Source organism: Leucoraja erinacea, chromosome 36 (genome assembly GCF_028641065.1).
Source record: "Leucoraja erinacea ecotype New England chromosome 36, Leri_hhj_1, whole genome shotgun sequence".
Classification (NCBI taxonomy): Eukaryota; Metazoa; Chordata; class Chondrichthyes; order Rajiformes; family Rajidae; genus Leucoraja; species Leucoraja erinaceus.
In genome coordinates, this window is record NC_073412.1 from 7,793,667 (window position 1) to 7,813,541 (window position 19,875).

General features: G+C 46.6%; 1 protein-coding gene across 1 annotated transcript in view; it reads right to left on the reverse strand.

Moving 5' to 3' along the window:
* furina (furin (paired basic amino acid cleaving enzyme) a) overlaps window positions 1-19,875 on the reverse strand; it is a 107,675-nt gene that overhangs the window by 22,831 nt on the left and 64,969 nt on the right. The window contains exons 3-9 of the mRNA XM_055662599.1: window positions 15,474-15,569; window positions 11,145-11,273; window positions 8,846-8,922; window positions 7,813-7,901; window positions 4,675-4,847; window positions 3,641-3,853; window positions 1,836-1,936 (exon numbers count right to left, since the gene is read on the reverse strand). Coding sequence (XP_055518574.1) covers window positions 1,836-1,936; window positions 3,641-3,853; window positions 4,675-4,847; window positions 7,813-7,901; window positions 8,846-8,922; window positions 11,145-11,273; window positions 15,474-15,569 — 878 coding nt within the window. The remainder of the gene's footprint in view (window positions 1-1,835; window positions 1,937-3,640; window positions 3,854-4,674; window positions 4,848-7,812; window positions 7,902-8,845; window positions 8,923-11,144; window positions 11,274-15,473; window positions 15,570-19,875) is intronic.

Genomic DNA, 19,875 nt, shown 5'->3' on the forward strand with positions numbered 1-19,875 from the left:
GAGAAAGTAAATAACAGAAGTACAGAGAGATCTAGGTGTTCTTGTGCAGGAAATGTGAAGTTAGCATGCAGGTGAAGCAAGTCATTAAGAAAGAAAATGGGTCACTGGCCTTTATTGCCTGGGGAATGGAGTATAAAAATAGAGAAGTACTGTTACAGTTGCGTTTGTGAGCCGCACCTGTGGCTTTGTGTACAGTTCTGGTCCCCTAGTTTATGACGTGCTAGCATTGGAGGCAGTCCAGAAGAGATTCACTCGGATCCAGGGATGGGAGGTGACTCTTGTCACAAAGGGCGGAAAACGTTGGGACTTCTATTCTACCGAGTTTACAAGGATGAAGGGTGATCTATTGAAAGTACGTAGGGCCATTGCCTAGAGAGGGAAGCCACTGAGCTGGTCCCAGCTCGTCCCCCGAGGACTGGAGATGCGGAGAGAAGGATGGGCTGAGGGAGCCGGCGATGGTGGTAGCAAGAGAGTGAATCTTGAATGATGGGATCACGTTACAAAAGGGCAGTCGACAGATCGATCGGACCACCATAGACACAAAATTGGGCGCTGACCTGGCGGGACATGCAGCACCTTGCATTACAACCGCCAGGTTAGTGTACATGGTGATCGCTGGTCGGCACTAAGTTGGTGGGCGTAGGGGTTATTTCCACACTGCTTTTCTAAAGTCACCCATCGGCATTATCCAGGGATCACAAGATCATAGGACATAGTAGCAGAGTTAGGCCATTTGGCCCATCGAGATGCTGCCTGGCCCGCTGAATTACTCCAGCGCTTTGTGTCTTTTTCATGTGATTGTTTTTAGTTTAGAACTATAGTACAGACACAGGCCCTTCCACACCGACCAGCGATCCCCGCACATCCAACGCTCTCCTACACACACCAGTGACATTTTACATTTCTACCAAGCCAATGAACCTACTTTGGAGTGTGCGAGGAAACCGAAGATCTCGGAGAAAACGCACACAGGTCACGGGGAGAACAAACATAGAAACATAGAAAATAGGTGCAGGAGTAGGCCATTCGGCCCTTCGAGCCTGCACCGCCATTCAATATGATCATGGCTGATCATACAACTCAGTATCCCACCCCTGCCTTCTTTCCATACCCCCTGATCCCTTTAGCCACAAGGGCCACATCTAACTCCCTCTTAAATATAGCCAATGAACTGTGGCCTCAACTACCTTCTGTGGCAGAGAATTCCACAGATTCACCACTATCTGTGTAAAAAAAGATTTTCTCATCTCGGTCCTAAAAGACTTCCCTCTTATCCTTAAACTGTGACCCCCTAGTTCTGGACTTCCCCAACATCGGGAACAATCTTCCTGCATCTAGCCTGTCCAACCCCTTAAGAATTTTGTTTAAGAAGGAACTGCAGATGCTGGAAGATCGAAGGTACACAAAATTGCTGGAGAAACTCAGCGGGTGCAGCAGCATCTATGGAGCGAAGGAAATAGGCGACGTTTCGGGCCGAAACCCTTCTTCCCTTAAGAAAGAATTTTGTAAGTTTCTATAAGATCCCCCCTCAATCTTCTAAAAGTCTAGCGAGTACAAGCCGAGTCTATCCAGTCTTTCTTCATGTGAAGGTCCTGCCATCCCAGGAATCAGTCTGGTCATCCCAGGAATCAGTCTGGTACCACAAACAAGCCCCGTACCGACAGCACCCGTAGTCGGGATCAAACCCGGTTCTCCGGACGCTGTAAGCACTATACCGCGATGTCACCGTGCCGCCCGTTGGAAACAGCAATGCATTTATTAAAATACAAAACTGGCAGACCGCTACAAGAAACAGATGCCGGCAGCCGCCACAGGGAATCTTCCATGTTGCTTACTTTGCTTCCAATGCCAGGGCAATGATTCCAGCAGCAAGCGGAGCTGAAGCTGACGTGCCAGTGTGCGACTCTGTACATTTCTGTCTGAGATCAGTGGTGACCTGGGCGGGCAGAATCACAAGGAACATCTGTTAACGAGGTATAAAAACAACCAGAATTTGCAAGTTCAGTCAGACGTTGGAAACTGGCTCCGAGTTGTAAGATCCCAACATAAAACAGGCAACCTGCTGGAAACGCACAGTGGGTCTGTCTGCAATAGTCTCAAGCTAAGATGAGAAACAATATTCTCTGTTTCAGACGTTACATTTTCTGCCATAATCACAAAACACCAAAAAAAAGACATTTGAGCAGACATGCCCCATTGATTCCGTCTCCTCCTTCCTGCCCATCTGATGACCCAACACTAACGAGTCTTTGGACCCAGATTGAGTCAAACAGTTGCTTTACGTTAGCTGCTATTAATTAACAACACACTCGGGATTACGCTGCATGGGGTCGGAATGAGATCAAAGTGCTTTCATTCTGCAATCACCACAACTTTTAAACAGCAGGTTCCACCTAGACTTTGTGTCCTAATGAGCAGATACGCCTTTGGTGAGCATTTAGACTTTCAACATGCAGCTCGGAAACAGGCCCTTCGGCCCATTGAGTCCAGCAATCACCCCGTACACTAATCTACACACACACACTAGGGCCAACTTACCGAAGCCAATTAAACTACAAACCTGCACGTCCTTGGAGTGCGGGAGGAAACCCGAGCGCTCGGAGAAAACCCATGCGACTAAAGGGAGAACGTACATGCTCCGTACACACGGTACCCGTAGTCAGGATCGAACCAGGGTCTCTGGCGCCATGAGGCAGCAACTTGACCGCTGCGCCACTGCGCCGTTAAAAAAAATATCTTGCTTCCTCAGAAAGCACCAGTTTGGCAAGAAATCTGAATAATTGTCCACATTCGTGGCCGTTTCACAAAGGCTCAAAACCGTTTGCAGGCTGGATTTGAGTTGCAGCCAAGTTAACCCTGCGTTTATCACCCACCAGTTAGTAATCGTAGAAGCAGAGATGTGCAGCCCATTGCTCGTTCATGCCCAACAGCTCGCCTATCCATCTTCTCCAGATATGGTGGCTTATCTGTGTACCTGGCCAAATTTACTGTTCTTGTTGCACCTACCTCAACTACCTCCTCTGGCAGCTCGTTCCATACACCCACCAGAACCCCTTTAAATGCTTTTCTCACATGCCCTCCAGCTTTGGACTCCAAAACCGTGTGGAAAAGACCACTCACCTTATCCATGACCCCACGTCTACTCCAGGGAAACAGTCCCAGTCTACCCAGCCTCTCCTCACGACTCAAGCACCCCAGACAGTGCAACATTTTTATGAATCTAAAATCTTGTAAACTTTATCATGGGATAACAGTTAAGTACAAGGTGGTTCAACGGCCCACAGCCAACAATGGACCATTGTGGACTCTAACGTTATTTTTTGCATACCTTTCATTCATATTGCTCTCTATATCACCATCAAAATCTGGAGCAAAGTAAGAATTTCATTGTCCTATCTGGGACACATGACAATAAACTCTCTTGACTTGACACAAAATGTCACCCATTCCATCTCTCCAGAGATGCAGCCTAACCCGGTCGGTGAGTTACTCCAGCTTTTTGTGTCTATCTACGGACAAAAGGAACTGCAGATGCGGTTTTACCCCAAAAAAAAAAAAGTTCTGGACCAACTCAGCGGGTTTATTCGGCGGTCCCGCTGAGTTACTCCAGCACTTGGTCTTGCCTTGAACTATTACTTACAATCTGCTTTTCAAATTGTTCTCCGCTGCTGTAGGTGGTAGCGAGCGTTGAGGAGCACGCCTCACTATACCAGGGCACGTTGCCGTTCTGCGTGGTGCTGCTGATGGATAGGGTGTAAATGCTGTTCGTGTAGCCGTCACAGTTACAGCTGTCCCGCTCCCGACCACCGTTTCCAGAGGCCCACACGAATATCGAGCCGCGACCTCCGCGTCCCTGCAAACATTCAACCAACAGGCAAGTTAGACCTCCCGCCCCAACCCTAGACAGGACTTTAGAGATACAGTGCAGACACAGGCCCTTCGGCCCACCAGTTCATCCCGTACACTAAAGGTCCTGTCCCACTGTACAAGGTAATTCAAAAGTTCTCCCGAGTTTCCCCTGAATCAAAGTCGGAGAATTACGATAATAGCCACTCGTAGGTACTTGTGGCTCTCGTGGACATTTTTCACAGTGCTGAAAAAAATTCACGAGTTACCACGTTTCCCGAGTACCTGCCGTTAGCGATACGAGCCGCTACGGGACATCCCTGAGCTCCGACGTTGCTGCTACGTAATTCTACGTCCTTACCACGAGTTTGATTTCTTTTAAACTCTGGAGCGCTCTTGAATTACCTTGTACAGTGGGACAGCCCCTTTAGACCTCCCGCCCCAACCCTAGATAGGACTTTAGAGATACAGTGCAGACACAGGCCCTTCGGCCCACCAAGTCCATGCCCACCAGTTCACCCCGTACACTGACACTTTCCTACACACTAGGGATAATTTTACAACTTGCCGAAGCCAATCAACCTGCAAACCTGTGCGGCGTTTGAACCGCAGTTCCCGGCAGAAACCCACACTGTCATGGCGGGATCGTGCAGACTCCGTTCAGACAGCACCCGTGGTCAGGATCAAACCCAAGTCTCTGGTGCTGTAACTACCGCTGCGCCGCCCTCCAAAGCTGAAGCTAATTTAGTGACTGGGTAATTCTTTGGAGGTTATATTTTCCAGACCTGCTGATGTTCACCTTCCACAGAAACGCAGCATGCACTTTACCTGAGTAATGCCTTTGAAGAATGCTGCCTGTGCGAGCTTAGCGGGCCCATCCACTGTCTTCCCATCATCTTCCGGGCCCCAGCTGGCGCTGTAGATGTCAATGTGCTGTGGATTCATGCTGAGGGACTTGGCTTCGACCGCATCAGTCACCTCTCCGTCCAACATTCGCACACCTACAGAGTCCCAAACAACAAATGGCTGAACCAACTACTGTGGAAGAAAGCTTTAAGCCCCTGTCCCACTTTCCCCGAGTTACTCACAAATTCTCCCGAGTTTTCTCCTCGATTCAAACTCGGTGAATTACAGTAATAGCCAGCCGTAGGTACTCGGGGTTATTTATTTACTCGTGGACATTTTTCAACATGCGGAAAAAACGTCCCGACTTACCTGATGCCCCGAATACCTACGGCTGGCATTACGAGCTGCTACGAAATATCTACGGCCTCCTACGGACATTCTCCGAGTTTGAATCAAGGGGAAAACTCAAAGAAAGGAAGGCGATTGAACTTGTTTTGCCTGTCATCACAGTGAGGAATATGGGGGGAGTCGCTGTGGTGGATGTTCATGTTAAACATTTATTTGGGCGTCTTGTTGCTCTCTATTGGTATAACTGTATCGCAGATCAAATTCCTCGAAGGTCGCAAAACATATTTGGCTAATAAAGTATCATCATATCGCTATATTTCATCACATTGTATATTTTCACAGGGTTTTGTTTTCAGTTGCACTTCCCAAATCTGATATCTACCTTCCACAAAAACAAAAGCAAGAAGGCTCTGGGGTCTGTACATGCCGGAGTTTCGAAGGATGACGGAATATCTCACCGAAAGCTACAGAATCATGAAAGGCCCAGAAAAGGTGGATGTGAAGCGGGTGTTGCCACTAGTGGGAGAGTCTCGGACCAGAGGGTTCAGCCTCAGGCTAAAAGGACGTACCTTTAGAAAGATGAGGAGGAATTTCAGGTGAATTTATGGTATTCATTGCCACTGATGGCTGTGAAAGCCAAACCATTGGGTGCTTTTAAAGCGGAGATTGATAGATTCTTAGGTAGACAAAAGTGCTGTAGAAACTCAGCGGGTGCAGCAGCATCTATGGAGCGAAGGAAATAGGCAACGTTTCGGGCCAAAACCCTTAAACATTGCCCATTTCCTTCGCTCCATAGATGGTGCTGCGCCCGCTGAGTTTCTCCAGCACTTTTGTCTACCTTCGATTTTCCAGCATCTGCAGTTCCCTCTTAAACACATTGATAGGTTCTTGATTGGTAAGGGTGTCAAATGAGATGGGAGAAAGCAGGAGAATGAGGTTGAGAGGGAAGACAGATCAGTCACAATAGATTCGATGGGCCGAATGGCCTAATTCTGCTCCTGCCTTATAGACACGTGAACAGCATCATCAGGAGCTATGTCCTCTGCAATATTACCAATCCTTTATCCTGGCTAGATCTGAATTCTGGAACGTCATTGGGAAAAAGTTCACCAATACATTGCAGAGGTTCAGGAATAGAAAAAGAAGAATAGAATGCCTTTTATTGTCATTCAAACAGACAAGGTTTGAACAAAATTTCATGACATTACAAAAAAAAAAACCAAGACACACACTTAACACAATTTACACAAACATCCATCACAGTGAATCTCCAACACCTCCTCACTGTGATGGAAGGCAAAAGTCTTATCTCTTCCCTTTGTTCTTCTCCCGCGGTCCAGCAGTCCAACTGCAGGGTTGAGGCGACTGGGGCTCCCGATGTTAAAGCCCCCGGCGGGCGATGGTAAGTCCCGCGGCCGTTTAAGCCGCGCGGGGCGATGTTAGATCCCGCTCCGAGTCATTTAAACCCCGCGATTCCAGCGGGAGAATTTGCCGTTGCGGGAGCTCCGAAAAGCAGTCTCCCACCAGGGACCCTTGAGCTCCCGTTGTTCCTGTCCACCGGGCCTGCAGCTGGATCCTCCGAAACTCCGAAGTCGGGTTGCAGCCGCGTGCCACCACAGCTCTCCCGTTCTGAAGTCGGCCAGCTCCACGATGGCGAGTCCGCAGGCTCCGCGACTGGAGCCCTCAGGTTGGTTCCGGTTGGAGGCCACGATGTTAGGCCCAACGACACCGGAGACCGGACAGGGAAAAAGTCTGGTCCCCGTACAGGGAAGAGATTAAACGGTTTCCCCCACCCCCCACCACATATACACAGCTAAAAAATAATAAAAACTAGAACCAGAAACATACATCTAACGGGATAAAAATTAAAAAAAAGACAGACGGACTGCAGTCGAGCCGCTGCCGTTAGGCGCCGCAACACTCCAGGAAATACTTTAAGGAATGTAACTGGGGAAGGGCAATCATATTGTCCTTGCCATTAACGCCCAGTCATCTCAAGGGAATTAAATGAGTCATTGTTTAACAAGTCAGACAACAATAACATCTAACAGGCACTTGGTACAATAACAACATTATTAAGTGCATGGATAGAAAAGGTTTAGAGGGCTATGGGACTAGCTTGGTTGACATGGATAAACTGGGCTGAAGGATCTGTTTCCGTGCTGTTTGACCTGACGACTTTCTCTCTGACCAAGTCAGGAGGCCATCAATGCCACTGACCTTACTGAGTGCAACAGGAAAATGTAAACCAATTTCCTACTTCTTGCTAAGTTTATATAGAATAATGATTCCTCAAACTTATCGATATTAGTCAATAATTGGGTCAGTTGCTGGCAAATCTGTGGAATTCATTGCCACAGACGGCTGTGGAGGCCACGTCTGGGTATTTCTGAAAGTGGACATCAGACATGTTCTTGGATAGCAAGGGTGTCCAAGGTTACGGGGAGAAGGCAGGAGAATAGCATTTGTCTATCTTGAGATTTGTCTATCTTGAGAAAAGCAATAGCATTTAGGGAGAGAGATAGAGTGGACTTGATGGGCCAAATGGCATAATTCTGCTCCTATGACATGAATTGGGCTTTCAGTTTGAGTGGAATGCTGTTCATAAGTGATAGGAGCAGAATTAGGCCATTCGGCCCATCGAGTCTACTCTGCCATTCAGTCATGGCTGATCTATCTCTCCTTCCTAACCCCATTCTCCTGCCTTCTCCCCGTAACCTCCGATACCTCGGTAGCACTACGCAGTGATTGGAAGAGAATCGTTGAAGGTACCTCCTATTTTGGCATTGTAGGCCACCCCCACGCCACATATATTATTGTTCGCAGCAGCAGCGACTTCCCCAGCACAACGAGTTCCGTGCCTGTGAAATGGAAAACACAAGAACATTGTAAATCATGGATGCAACTATTTACATATACAGGTGTTTTTCGATAAATACATTTGCACCTCACCACTCCGATCGCTTCAGTCCCATCTTCAACCCTGTCTTCACATTTGCACCAACATCTGAACCACCGCAACTGAACCACACAAGACAAAAACAGGCCCTTCGGTCTCAGGGCCCTGTACAACTGCAGTAGGACCTCTTTGCTCCTATACTCAATTCTTCTTGTTAGTAAAGGCCACCATGCCATTCGCTTTCTTCACTGCGTGCTGTACCTGCATGTAGGTGAGTTGGCTTCAGTAAAATTATAAATTGTCCCTGTGTGTAGAATAGTGCTAGTACGCATGGCGATCGCTGGTCAGCGCGGACTCAGTAGGCCAAAAAGCCTGTATCTCGAATCTAAAGAGACTCAAAATTTCGTAAAATGCCCCAATTCCCACACAGGTCTCCATTTGATGCGTTGCTCGCATTGGAGTCCTGTCATTCACACCAATAGGACCTTTTAAACTGATGTGCAGGAAGGATCTGCAGATGCTGGTTTAGACCGAAGATAGACACAAAATGCTGGAGTAACTCAGCGGGACAGGCAGCATCTCTGTAGAGAAGGAATGGGTGACGTTTCGGGTCTGAAGTGGGGTCTCGATCCGAAACGTCACCCATTTCTTCTCTCCAGAGATGCTGTCCCTGTCCCGCTGAGTTACTCCAGCATTTTGTGTCCATCTTTAATGTTTTCTTCCTGCAGCAAACCTGGTGTAGAAATTATGTGCAGGTGATCAAATGCAGGGTTTCGCTTGAGGAAATATTAAATTATCGGCATACTGAGCTCGTCATCAAGTACAATCTTGCCCCCCTCTCCCCAATGCTGCCACCACCATCCTTCAGACTCCATTTCAAGCAGGTCTTTCAATATAATAACCCACCGGTTATCATTCAGCTGTGTGTAACGAGGTTGAGGGTCAGAGTCCTCATTGTTCACATCGTAACTGGCGTCAGCATCCTACAAGAGGGAAAGAAAAGACTGCTTTAGTTGCCTTGTCTCTCTTTCTCGCTACAGAACACTTCAAGACGGGCAAAGGATTGAACATTGTTCCGATTCCTGAGCTGATGCTTAGTAACCGATTTATCGGTGAGATCATCCGAGATGGAACCATTCGACAGCGAGATAACATGGAACTAGTGTGAATCCCCGTTGGATCGCAACCTGGTCGTGGTCGTGTGTCTCAGTGACCCCCAGAGCTACGCCAGCGGGAGATTTGTCTCCTGTTAGGGTCTCCCATGCTGGACGGGTCGAAGGGTCGAGGCAAGACGAAGAGTGATCCACTGGTCCTCCAGGTTGGAGGTTGAGCACTAGGGCTAACAACCCTGCCTCGTAAAACAAATATGTTAAGGAAACAGCAACTGAAGGAATCTACACTGCTGGGCGTGATGGACTTCCAGGGCTATCGACCGGTGCCAGGATGAATGTACAGCATCCCAAGAATAAGGTTCTTATAATTTTAATAAGATTTAAGGATAAGGGGGAAATCTTTTAGGACCGAGATGAGAAACACATTTTTCACACAGAGAGTGGTGAATCTGTGGAACTCTCTGCCACAGAAGGTAGTTGAGGCCAGTTCATTGGCTATATTTAAGAGGGAGTTAGATGTGGCCCTTGTGGCTAAGGGGATCAGGGGGTATGGAGAGAAGGCAGGTACAGGATACTGAGTTGGATGATCAGCCATGATCATATTGAATGGCGGTGCAGGCTCGAAGGGCCGATTGGCCTATTCCTGCACCTATTTTCTATGTTTCAATGTTTCTAATAGCCCTGCACTGGACACCGGAAGGGACAAGGACTATGGACCTGACCTGGGGGTAGTGTTCAGGAGCTAGCCCAGAACAGACAGGAGTAGAGGACCTTCGTTGCTGCCCTACATGCCAGGAGGCATCATAGGCAGTAAGTAACTAGTGTGATCGGTGGTCAGCGTGGACTCGATGGTCCGAAGGGCTTGTTTCCATGCTGTGTCTTTCAATCAATCACTTTGGGAGTTGCTCAGATGTCAGATGCCTGTGGCAACAACTTGTCCCGAGGTCTGGCAATCAATGCCTCCACATCTCTTCATCAGAGGTAAATCAAAGGGTGGAGCGGGGAGGAGGGAGGGCGAGATTCTCATCCAACTCATTTGACAGTAAAGTCCATTCCGGTTCCAATATCAAATCAGATGCCAATTTTTTAATGTTTAAGAGGGAACTGCAGATGCTGGAGAATCGCAGGTTACACAAAAAAGCTGGAGAAACTCAGCAGGTGCAGCAGCATCTATGGAGCGAAGGAAATAGGCAACGTTTCGGGCCGAAAGGGTTTCGGCCCGAAACGTTGCCTATTTCCTTCGCTCCATAGATGCTGCTGCACCCGCTGAGTTTCTCCTGCTTTTTTGTGTAACCTGCCAATTTTTTAATGTTTGCCTTTATGGACTGAACGGACTGGATTTTATTTATTATTTCTACATTGCTGGGATGACAGTGATGTGCTCTGCCCTTGAGCAATGTCAAGTAGATTAATTGGTTACTAAATTGCCTCTGATGTGGGCGGATGGCATGAGAATGAGCATGTTGATAGGTATTTAAATCAGAACAAGTTACAGGGAAGTGCCTGGGAAAATAGGATTGTTTGGAGCCAGTTAAAACACAATGGATAAAATGGACTTCTATGCAAAAGGATTAACTTTGGGCTTGATTTTTACGTGGAAGAAACATTATACATGATTGAATTATTCATTGGTTTATGATTAGCAAGTTTTAAAGATACGTTTTTCCCCTAGCTGTATTTTAGGACGATTCTGCGATGTTTTTTGTTTTTTAAACCAGCAACCTTGTTCAGCAGCATTCCTTAAAAGATCATTATCTTGGAATCTTCAAGAGCGAGTCCCACTGTAAACTGGAGGAGCAGCACCTCATATTTCGCTTGGGTAGTTTACACCCCAGCGGTATGAATGTTGACTTCTCCAATTTCAGGTAGTCCTTGATTTCTCCCTCCTTCCCCTCCCCTTCCCAGCTCTCCCACTGTCTCAGCATCTTCCTTGCTTCTTCCCGTCCCCCACCCACCCCCACATCAGTTTGAAGAAGGGTCTCGACCCGAAACGTCGCCATATCCTTTGCTCCATAGATGCATTTTTATCTACATTTTGGTCAACCTTATCTTGGAATCGGTTGCTGTAGCAAGAATGTAATACATCCACTTACATAATTATCTTTTAAGTCCGGGTGATCCTTCTCGATTCCATCATCCAGAATAGAAACCACCACACCCTTCCCTGTGAAACCTTGTCTCCAGGCATCTTGCACATTCAGGTCATGACGATTTGAATTATGCTAAACATAAAAAACACAGAATAATATTAAACTTGAAGAACCGTTTTGATAGCACGTGGACTGAATGAAGCCTTAAAGCCGTCCCACGGTACGAGTTCATTCCAAGAGCTCTCCCGAGTTTGCCCTGATTCGTACTCGCAGATTTACGGTCGTCGGTACTCGGGGCCCTCGTGGACATTTTTCATCATGTTGAAAAATCTTCACGAGTCTTCCCGTGCTTACCTGCCATTAGCGAGTCTTCCCGAGTACCTGACGTTAGCGCTAAGAGACGTCCCCGAGCTCCGACGTACCCGCTACGTTCATTCTCTGTGCTTGCCACGAGTTTGATTTATTTAAAACTCGGGAGAGCTCTTGGAATGAACTTGTACCGTGGGACAGGCCCTTTAAGCTTTGCTCTTTCGAAAAGTATACTCTAATTACTCGAGTCTTGGGATCCCCTTTGAAAAGTTCCTAAGTAGTGGAAAACATTCCAATAAGTTTAAATTTCAGCACAGGCGAGCAAAACTCTGATAATTCAGCATCTGATTGTTCAGAAATCCTGATAACGTGATACCTGGCTTACTGATTAGTGTGGTATATCCCAATGGGGTCGCAGAGTGCAACAGGATGAAATGGCACTGTTTGGAGCAGTTACAGTCAGAGCCTAGACTGTGGCTGGATACCCAGTCTGGTATGTGGTAGAGGTCGGGAGCGTGTGTGAGATTTGCAGCCGGAGCCAGAAACCAAAGAGTTTGTTCATTTACCAATTGCATTTTAACTCAAGGGTTTCTTTGGACAATTTATCGTACAGCAGTGTAGCACGTGGTGGTGGCAGCAGAGGGGCGCGGTGGTAGAGTTGCCGCATTACAATGCCAGAGACCCGGGTTTGATTCTTACTACGGGTGCTCACTGTATTGAATTTGTACCTTCTCCCCGTGACCACGTGGTTTTACTCCAGTAGCTCCGGTTTCCAGCGGGTCAGAGCTAACCCAACAAATAAACAATATGGAACCAATGCCTGCATACGGTTGATCTTAAAAGGTTTTATTAGAGCATTAGGGCAGCACGGTGGCGCAGCAGTAGAGTTGTTGCCTTACAGCACTTGCAGCGCTGGAGACTCGGGTTGGATCCTGACTACGGGTGCTGTCTGTACGGAGTTTGCACGTTCTTCCCGTGACCTGCGTGGGTTTTCTCCAAGATCTTCGGTTTCTTCGCACACTCCAACGACGTACAGGTTTGTAGATTAATTGGCTTGGTGTATGTGTAAATTGTCCCCAGTGTGTGTGGGATAGTGTTAATGTGCGGGGATCGCTGGTCGGTGCAGACTCGATGGGCCGAAGGGCCTGTTTCAGCGCTGAATCTCTAAACTAAACTAAGCAATCTGAGCTGCATCTCTGAACTGGCGAGGAGCCAAACTTCCCCACCATGCACAAAACAGACCAAAAGCAGTTTAAAAATCACACAACTGAATCCCCGTTGTGTTTGTCTGAGTAGCAACACTATTTACAAGGTCAAGCTTTACAGAATTCTTTGTAACATATTCATTAACATGGGAAGGTTCAGGGCTGGAAACTAATAAATAAAGGCGTCAATTATTGTTTAGTAGCAGAGTTAAGGGGATGGTTACATTGTTGAAGCGAGCATCAATTCTCTAAGGTAGACACAAAATGCTGCCTCACTCAGCAGGCGAGGCAGCATCTCTGGAGAGAAGGAATGAGCGACGTTTCGGGTCGAGACCCTTCTTCAGACTGATGTCAGGGGAGGGGAGGGGAGGGGACGGGACAGAGATAGGATGTAGTCGGAGACAGTAGTGGGAGAACTGAGAAGGGGAAGAGGATGGAGAGAGAGGGAAAGCAAGGGCTATATGACGTTAGAGAAGTCACTGTTACCGCTGGGATGTAAACCACCCAAGCGAAATATTTCTCTAAGCACTTGCTCACCTCAGTCTTAAATGGCCCCCCCTTTATTCTAAGACTGTGGCCCCTGGTTCAGGACTCACCCAATGTTGGGAACATTTTTCCTGCATCTAGCTTGTCCAGTCCTTTTATATGCTTCTATAAGATCCCCCCCTCATCCTTGTAAACTCCAATGAATACAAGCCTAGTCTTTTCAATCTTTCCTCATATGACAGTCCCGCCATCCCAGGGATCAATCTCGTGAACCTACGCTGCACTGCCTCAATCACAAGGATGTCCTTCCTCATTCTCCTGCCTTCTCCCCATGACTTCTGACACCCGTACTAATCAAGAATCTATCCATCTCTGCTTTAAGAATATCCATTGACGGCCTCCACAGCCGTCTGTGGCAGTGAATTCCACCGATTCACCAACTTCACTCAATTGTTTTCAAGCTCGTCTGAATTGTTTGCCACGATATCTTTGCCTCTGAACCAGTTCTGCAACTTCTACCTTCTGCAACGTCTAGTTTTCTTAGAACACGCTGCAGTTCCTTTAGCTGGAATCCTTTACCACAGTGATGCAAGAGTTGCACTGCTAGCAACCAATTCTGCACCAAACTGAATATCATCACAGCTTGTCCAAAATGGGAAATAAGATGTGTTTAAGAGGGGTTTCGGCCCGAAACGTTGCCTATTTCCTTCGCTCCATAGATGCTGCTGCACCCGCTGAGTTTCTCCAGCTTTTTTGTGTAACCTGGGAAATAAGATGGCTAGTTACGAACCCACTTCAGCAGAAGACACACGACTCTATCTCAAATCCAAATCATGTGTTCAACATTAGACAAGCATGGGCGCGGGCTGGTGGAATTTTCTCTGAATTTTCTACCTCAGAGTTTTCTCTGACAACAATCTCTTGAATTTCTCAACAATTCTGTACAAAGCTCTTCTTTCATAATTTGAGCGTGTCTTGCTGTTTTCCCTCCTCATGGGGACAGAAGGACAGCTCAATTCCAGCATATGCAGGAATAACTAGAACAGGGGTGGGGGAACCTGAGGCCTTAGGGCTGCATGCGGCCTTCTAGGTCATTAAGTCCGATTCAGATTCAGATTCAGATTCAATTTTAATTGTCATTGTCAGTGTACAGTACAGAGACAACGAAATGCATTTAGCATTTCGTTGTCTCTGTACTGTACACTGACAATGACAATTAAAATTGAATCTGAATCTGAATCTGAATCGGACTTAATGACCTAGAAGTGTGGCATTTTGAATGAATCCAAATTTTGTAGAACAAATCCTTTTATTTTTATTAATATGCTTTTGTTCGTCTTTTATTATTTTTATTTTAATCTTAAAATGAACGTATTTAAAATACCAAAGAGTAAAAGAAGATTCAACAAAATAATCCCATATCAACTTGAAGTTTCTTGGGTGCAGCCTTATTCGATTACAGCTAACTTAATGCGACCTTCCAACATGAAAAGGTTCCCCACCCCTGAACTAGAACATGAGATAAAGACACAGGAGCAGAATTAGGCCATTCGGCCCATCGAGTCCGCTCTGCTATTTGATCACGGCCGATCTATTTTTCCCTCTCAACCCCATTCTCCTGCCTTCTCCCCACAACCCTTATACCCTTACTAATCAAGAATCTGTCAATTTCCACCTTAAGAAATACCCAAAGACTTGGCTTTCGCAACCATTAGTGGCAATGAATTCCACAGAATCACCAGCCTCTGACTAAAGAAATTCCTCCGCATCTCCTTTCTAAAGGTACGTCCTTTAATTCTGAGGCTGTGCCCTCTGGTCCATTGCTCTCCCCCTAATGGAAACATTCTCTGCACAACCACTCTATCCAGGCCCACCTCTCCAGGTTCACAAATACCCAATGACAGTGGCGCAGCGGCAGCATTGCTGCCTTCCAGTGCCAGAGACCCAAGTTCAATCCTGACTACGGGTGCTGTCTGTGTGGAGTTTGCATGTTGTTCCTGTGACCGCGTGGGTTTCCCCCGGGTGCTCCGGTTTCCTCCCACATCCCAAAGACGTGCGGGTTTGTAGGTTAATTGGCTTCTGTAAAATTGTCCCCAGTGTGTATTATAGAACTAGTGTGCAGGTGATCGCTGGTCGGTGTGGACTCGGTGGCCCGAAGGACTTGTTCCCACACTGTGCTTCTAAAGTAAATTTGGCTTCCACTGTTGCCTGTGGAATGAGATTCACCACCCTCCCTCTGGCTAAAGAAACTCCTCTTCATCTCCATTCTAAAGGTACGTTCTTTTATTCTGAGACTGTGCCCTCTGGTCCTAGACTCCCCATTATTACTTACCAGATACCACTGCAGTGAAAACTTGGGGTCATTTGGCTCAATGTAAGTATCACGCTTTGTTCTTTTTTTCGCAACTTGCTGTTCCAGCCATTTGACCTATTACAAAAATAAAAGAGCATCTTACAGCAAAACAATCCATACAATAAACAATCCATCTCTGAAGGACAGGCAGCATCTCTGGAGACCCGAAACGTCACCCATTCCTTCTTTCCAGAGATGCTGCCTGTCCCGGCTGAGTTAAGGACCTGTCCCACTGCACGACATAATTCAAGAGCACTCCCGAGTTGAAAAAAAAAATCAAATATGTCGGAGCTCATGGATGTCTCGTAGCGGCTCGTAACGCTAGCGGCAGGTACTCGGGAAACGCGGTAACTGTGAAAAATGTCCACGAGAGCCCCGAGTACCTACGAATGGCTAGTGCCGTAATTCTCCGAGTTCGAATCAGGGGAAACTCTTGAATTATCTCGTACAGTGGGACAGGCCCGTTAGTCCAGCATTTAGTGCTTACCCTCGGTTTAAACCAGCATCTGCAGTTCTTTCCTGCACATCTCCGAAAGACATTGCAGATAAGCTATTGTTTAACTGAAGTTAGAAAAACAGCTGGTGCACAAATTGAAGTGGAAGGAAAAGGTGGTGGATTTTGTATTTTGTTCAGAAAACTCCACCAAAGTATGAAAAGTTTACAAATAAAAGCTTTGTTTTTGAATTACAAAATGGTTCAAAACTATTTGGTCAAATGGAAATGCAGCCTTTCAGAACTCCTTTCAAGATGATTACATTTTTGGACATTTAGAATCTGAGGCGCCCAGCATGGAAACAGGTCCTATGGCCCACTCTGTCCATGCTAACCAAGTTGGCACTCTTGGTATTGAGGGAGTGCAGTGTAGGTTAGACAATAGACAATAGGCGCAGGAGTACGCCATTTGGCCCTTCGAGCCAGAACCGCCATTCAATGTGATCATGGCTGATCATCCCCAATCAGTACCCTGTTCCTGCCTTTTCCCCATATCCCCTGACTCTGTTATTTTTAAGAGCCCTTCTAGCTCTCTCTTGGAAGCATCCAGAGAACCTGCCTCCACCGCCCTCTGAGGCAGAGAATTCCGCAGACTCACCACTCTCTGTGAGAAAAAGTGTTTCCTCGTCTCCATTCTAAATGGCTTACTCCTTATTCTTAAACTGTGGCCCCTGGCTCTGGACTCTCCCAACATCGGGAACATGTTTCCAGCCTCCAGTGTGTCCAAGCTCTTAACAATCTTATATGTTCACCAGGTTAATTCCCGGTATGGCAGGACTGTCATATGTTGATAGAATGGAGTGGATGGGCTTGTGTACTCTGGAATTTAGAAGGATCAGAGGGGATCTTATTGAAACATGTAAGATTATTAAGGGTTTGGACACGCTAGAGGCAGGAAACATGTTCCCGATGTTGAGGGAGTCCAGAACCAGGGGCCACAATTTAAGAATAAGGGAGAAGCCATTTAGTTGTGAATCTGTGGAATTCTCTGCATCAGAGGCCGGTGGAGGCTGGTTCTCTGGAGGCTTTTAAGAGAGAGCTAGACAGAGCTCTTAAAGATAGCGGAGTCAAGGGGTATGAGGAGAAGGCAGGAACAGGGTACTGATTGTGGATGATCAGCCATGATCACATTGAATGGCGGTGCTGGCTCGAGGGGCCAAACGGCCTTCTCTTGCACCTATTGTCTATTTAACTGGAGAAGCAATTTTGGCCGTAGAGTTAAAGTAGTGTGAGTAAATACTGAAAACATCCCCACAAGCACACAGACTCAGAACCATGGCTTCTGAACAATAAGTAGGAGCCCTCTTGACACTCAGCTACAATAAATGGGCGGCACGTTGGTGCAACGGTAGAGTTGCTGCCTGACCGCAGCAGAGACCCGGGTTCGATCCTGACTACAGCTGCTGTCTGTAGGGAGTTTGTACGTTCTCCCCGTGACCTGCGTGGGTTTTCTCCGGGATTTCTGGTTTCCTCCCACACTTCAAAGGCGTGCAGGTTTTGGCTTCAATGGCATTGGTAAAATTGTAAAATTGTCCCTAGTGTGTGTAGGGCAGCGTTAGCGTGTGGGGGTCGCTGGTCGACACGGACTCGACGGGCCGAAGGGCCTGTTTCTACACTGCATCTCTAAACTAAACTCATTTCTTGAAAAGATAACCGATAATTAAACAGAGGAGAAGAAATCTCACTTTTTTTTCCCCCGATCCTTTCTTACTGTTATTGACAAGACATCTAAAATTGGCCATTTATACATTTTGATACGCTGACCAAGAGCTGTGACCAAGTTATTTAATGGTGCAAAATCTATTCGGAGACACCAACATTTTAGCTGATGAGTTATGGACAAGGGAATTCACGGAGGTTTTGTGTTGCATAAGAGCTAATCTAATAATGATGAACATTAGCCCAACATCAGGATAATTCATAGCAGCCACACAATCACAAACGGCATCATCTCAATGGTATGTACTGCCACGTAGACATGCTTAGCGTCGACCCTAGGATAGGCCACTGTAGCATTGCTAATGAACATTTCAGTACCAAGCAGGATATCTTCGCTGCTTGTCCAAGATTCCCTACCAAAATCAGCAGAAGACCCACTGTTCTACATTACAATTTAGTTTATTGTCACGTGTACCACGGAACAGTGAAAAGCTTTTTGTTGCGTGCTATCCACTCAGCAGTAAGGCAATACATGATTACAATTATGCCATTAACAGCGCATAGATATGTGAGAAGGGAATGACGTTCAGTGCAAGGTAAGGCCAGCAAAGTCCGATCAACGATAGTCCGAGGGTCACCATTGAGGTAGACAGTGGTTCAAGACTGCTCTCTGGCTGTGGTTGGATGATTCATTTGCCTGATAACAGCTGAGAAGACACCGTCCCTGAATCTGGAGGCGTGCGTTTTCACACTTCTATACCTTTTGCCCGATGGGAGAGGGGAGAACAGGGTGCGACTCGTTCTTGATTATGCTGCTGGCCTTGCCGAGGCAGCGTGAGGTATAGATTGAGTCAATGGAAGGGAGGTTGGTTTGTACGATGGTCTGGGCTGCAAATTCGCTGCAATTTCTTGTGGTCTTGGATGGAGCTGTTCCCAAAACAAGCCGTGATGCATCTTGATAAAATGCTTTCTATGGACCCTCCCACCACGTCCACTCCCCTCTGTTCCTGTTCTTCTAGACTGCAAAATATTTTGTCTGCTAACTTTGTCACTCCGATGAAAGACCGTCAACTCGTCTTGCTGACAGCAATTGTTTTCAAAGACTTCCACCACCATGCACAGTTTTTGCTTTTAGAACAAAATACATAAATCATTGAACCATCAGAGCTTTTCACTACTGCACAGTGAAATTAGCAGCCTTGTTCACAAGCCATCCAGTCGCATGTAACATTATTTGGACGATAATATGTAAAGCACTTTGGCCAACGAGAGTTGTTTATTAAGTGTGCTATAGAAATAAAAGTGACTTGACTTGACACTTTAGACTGAAGAAGGATCTCGAGCCGAAATGTCACCCGTTCCTTCTCTCCAGAGATGCTGCCTGTTCTGCTGAATTACTCCCACTTTTTGTGTCTATCTTCGGTTTAACCCAGCATCTGCAGTTCCTTCCTACACATGATGGATAGAGAGCCCTATCCATGTTCTCCTGCGATGTTGCCAGACCCACTGAGCTACTCCATTGCAGTCTCGTCTGATCTACATCAGCAACTTGGAGGGTCTGGGAATATGTGACAACAAACTGATTCTGCATCTGGGATGCCAGGGTGGGAAAAGGGAAGGTGATAAGCAACCATCTGTTTTCAATGAGGCAACTTTGAGAAATGTGAGAACCCAGCAACTTCGAGAAATAAAAACCCGAGTATCAGTTAGTAACAGCCTGAGGGAGATCAGGCCACACAAAAAAATATACAGTGACCCTTTTAAAAAAGAAAATGTGCGTGTCCTTCTGGATTTAGACAGCAGCTGCACATTCACAAACCAAAACTGCGACTTAGGGAAATATTCCTCTCCTCGTTATTCAAAAATATTTATATGATAGAGTCATACAGCATGGAAACAGGCCCTTCGGCCCAACTTGCCTACACCGACCAACATGCCTCATCTACACTAGTCCCACCTACCTGTGGCCCACATCCCTCTAAACCTATCCTATCTAAATGTTTCTTAAACGTTGCGATAGTACCTGCCTCAACTATTCTGTTCTATACACCAACCAACCTGTGTGAAAAAATTACACCTCATAAATCTTTCACCCCTCACCTTAAACTAACGTTCCCTGGTTCTCAATTAGCAGACTCTGGACAAAAGTGTGCATTTACCCAATCTATTCCTCTCGGCAACTGCCGGTACCCGTCATAGTCGCAGCAGGTCGCCGAAAATGTTCAACAT